General features: G+C 34.6%; 1 protein-coding gene across 4 annotated transcripts in view; it reads left to right on the top strand.

Moving 5' to 3' along the window:
- LOC102677089 (follistatin-related protein 5-like) overlaps positions 1-3,790 on the top strand; it is a 64,180-nt gene that overhangs the window by 52,700 nt on the left and 7,690 nt on the right. For all 4 annotated transcript variants that reach the window (XM_031514923.1, XM_031514924.1, XM_006608889.2 and 1 more), the window contains one exon: positions 2,607-2,742. In XM_031514923.1, coding sequence (XP_031370783.1) covers positions 2,607-2,742 — 136 coding nt within the window. The remainder of the gene's footprint in view (positions 1-2,606; positions 2,743-3,790) is intronic.

Here is a 3,790-nt window from a genome sequence, read left to right as displayed (position 1 = left end):
TCCTCATTCTAATAATAATATAAAAATTAATCTAATTATAAAAATTAAAATTAATAAAAATGAAATTATGGTTGAAAATGATTTTAGGTAATAAATTACTGGAAGGAATAAAATAATTTCAACATCAAAAATTAAAAATATTATAGTAATTAAAAAAAATGGAAGTGAAAATGGAAGATTTATTTTAGTAATTGGATTAAATCCACACTCAAAAGGTGATCTTTTTTCGTAATCAGTTTTTTTTTTTATTGAAATTAATTTATTAAAAAGTAATAAAATTGATGAAATAATAAAAATTAAAATAAAATAAAATAAGATATAAATAGATAATAAAATAAGAGATAAATAGATCAAAGATTTCGACAAAAATTCTGACTGATAACTCGTCGTTTCACAAATTTACAACAAGATTCTTTGCAATTGCAATTAGATTTTCAAAACGATATTATTTATTTATTTCCTGCACTATCCAAATTTGTTTAAGAAATGATATTTCGTTATAAAATTTCCTAAAATTATTCTTTTAATTTCTTCTATCCACTATTAGAACAAATATCTAGATACTCGCAGAAGAATATATTCAAAAAGTATCTGGGATCGATCACAAAGTAACGAAACCACGGACAATTCCAAGGGAATCTGCGTGAACGAGGAGGGGAACTGCTTGAAGTTTAATGATTCTTAAAGACGAGTTTCCATGCTATCTAAATTAATTCTTAAAGTTCCCTCTCAAAGAGTTGTTCTCCCTCGCGGCCGGTAATTTCAGGGAGTAATTGAAAACACCCGTTCCGTGAATGAACAATTTTAGGCGACGCTAATGGAGATACGGAACGCCGCTGCGTCCTCATAAATTTCTCTGTGAAATAACGCGGCCGCGGAGGATGAATGGTCTCTAAAACTACTCATATTTTCCAATGTCACTCTGATATTTCAGCTTCGTATATTAACCACCAGAGCCAAGTAGTGTGTCCAAACCGAGATCGCTTTGAAATCCAATTCTTGTTTTCCACTCCTTTTTTTCTTCTTCTTCACAAAGAAATTGTATCCCATCACATTCCAAATGAAAAAGAACGAGAAAGCTAAATGATCTTTCAAACGTGTTTATCTCCTGATATTGATACTTTATCATCTTTTGTTCCTTCGACAAGAATTCAAGAGAATTGAAAAGATCGAAGAGGATCCTTTAAACAATTTTGAAAATTCTGGATGAGAAATGATGTATGATGATTTCCATTCATAAGTCATCACGCTTTGGGATATACACGAATGAATATCGTGATTGTAACGCGATATTGACGTTAATTACATAGTTATATCGTCGAAATATTATATTTTTATAGTTTCATCGAAACATGAAGCAATAATAATAACATTTAACATTTATTGAGAAATGAAAATAGGGTATATTACGTACTATTACGTCAAAATATAATATTAAAGTAATAGATCCAGTCCAAATTTAAATCTATAATGTAACTTTACTTTAATAACATTAGTACAAAAATTATAAAAAAACAAAAATAAAGTATCATCATTGTTATATCAAGATAATATGTAAGAAATATATTAAGAAATTCGTCAGTTTAAAAAAAATATAAATCTTTGATACATCAAGCAACGATAATGATAAAACAGGTATGTAACATTTATTATAAAAGATATATAATATTTATTATACGTATTTTTATATATAAAAAAGATATATTATAATAATTGATAATCCAAATAAAATTTATCACAACTCCTCGTCTTTTCAAATTTTACACGATTGTGTGTACTGTGTTTAAAAAACAAAAAAAAAAGATATTAAACAAATACTTATCCATTTATAATAGCAATATTTATAAAAGTTTACAAATTAATCCGTTAATAACTAATAGTTGATAATTTTACGTTTGACAAATTAACAAGCAGCCAGTGATCCGCTGTAGAATGGGAGAGAGCTGTACACGGATAGACAAGAGGAAAGGGATCGTCTTGGGACAATTTGTTTATTTTATTTCGAAATGGTTCGTCGAACAAAGGATAAAATTAAAGATGAAAAGGCAGATGGAAAAAAGGAGAGAGGAATCGTTTGATGCGAGGGAGAAGCAATCTCCTCCTTCGAAGCATCTTCCCGCCGGCTTTTTTAAGAAGATTAATTTTCATAGTGGATGATGTTTCGTATCAACAACGGGTCGGGCACAAAAGAAATTACTTGGGTAACAAAGTTTGCTAATAACGCTTCTCTCCTTCCTTCTCTCCGCGCCGGCGTTCGACGTTTTAATAAAAATGGAAAAGAGGCACCATCGGTCGGCGGCTCTGGTCAAACGTGAGCGAAATTCCGTGAGTTCTTGGAGAAGAATGGGGCCGCGTCACGATATACACGATATCCCCCGTATCCACGACGATGGGCAAAAGTGGCCCGCTCTAATTTTCGGTTAACGATGCCGGCCCTCTTTCCTTCAACCCCGATCGTGCCTAATCTGCACGGTCGATCGTGCCTTCTGCCCATCATCGATTCCACCCCCGCGAACACCGCACGAGACTCTCTTTTCTTGACCCTCTCGCGGCTTTAACCCAGTTTCCTCTGCGGTTCTTACGTATGCATTTTTCATTCCTTTCAGCACTCAAGGCGACACCGAGACTTCACTGTGGCCGAGAGTTACGATGCGTCATCCTCCAACAGTGACAGCCTCTCGATGACGATACCACCGTCGATCGATCGATCCTCGATTCCCGAAGAATCGTATCTCGCTGAAAGTAAGTGGTGGCGGTTTTAATCCGAAACTCGATTAAAAAGAAAAAAAAAAAAGAAAAGCTCGTTCGCCATCCTGTTTCTGGAACGAGGAAAATTTATTTCATTTTCGTTCGCACGTCTCCGCGGGGAAAGGGAAGGATCGGTTAAAAAATATTTTCGCGCGGATGGGGATGGGGAAGGAGTGAAGATGCGTCTGGAAAGTCGAAATTAACGTGGAACCGCCTCTTTCTTCTTCGACGCGAGAGAAATGAAAATTGAAAGACTAACAAACTGGTTGGCATGCCGGAAGAAATTAATGAACGCGTTTATACGCGGTGTGCATTTGATACCTGACAAGAATAATAAAAAAAAAAAATTCTCGCCATTCTAGTGATATGTACCGTAAACGCTTTATTCGTAGTCACGAATTTTCTAAAGCGAATTTCGCCTTATTCTTTCGATGGCGCAAAAACACAACTTTCCCGGCTGAGCGTTTGTTAATTAAGTGATTACACCGATGAATGTATAATTTGCGACGTATAATAAACTGCTATTCAGATTTTCGCGGTTCACTTCAAACATGCTCGTTTCAAAAATGAAGAAAATGATGCAAAAAAAGGGAAACGTACTCTCTCGCTTACACCGTTAATACTCGTCCATTACTGACAATGAAGATTGTCAAGTAATATATTTTAAGGATGAAACACACCACGCCGGTGATAATCAGGGCACCAACGATCTGGATTGCTAGTAAGATCTTCGTCTTGTTCCCACTTTCTATTCTTCTCGTTTTATTAAATCGTTTTATTGCTTGTAATTCTTCCTTTTTTTCTTCCTCTCCTTCAGACTAAATGATACGAGGCAAGAATAGCGTAGAGAATTAGGGCAAGCATTAATATTATCGCGATCACGTAGAATATCGCGCACATCGCCCGTCAAACTTCGTGTTTCTTATTTAAAAAAAATAATTCGATTCGCGTGCAACTTCACAGATAAATAAATACATAAATACATGGAAATACGTACATCGATTTTTACCCATGATTACATTGGACGTGTCCATAGAAATTG

This window comes from Apis dorsata, unplaced genomic scaffold (assembly GCF_000469605.1).
Source record: "Apis dorsata unplaced genomic scaffold, Apis dorsata 1.3 scaffold_50, whole genome shotgun sequence".
NCBI lineage: Eukaryota > Metazoa > Arthropoda > Insecta > Hymenoptera > Apidae > Apis > Apis dorsata.
Note: the sequence above shows the minus strand (reverse complement) of the source record. Positions and strands in the feature narration are given on the sequence as shown.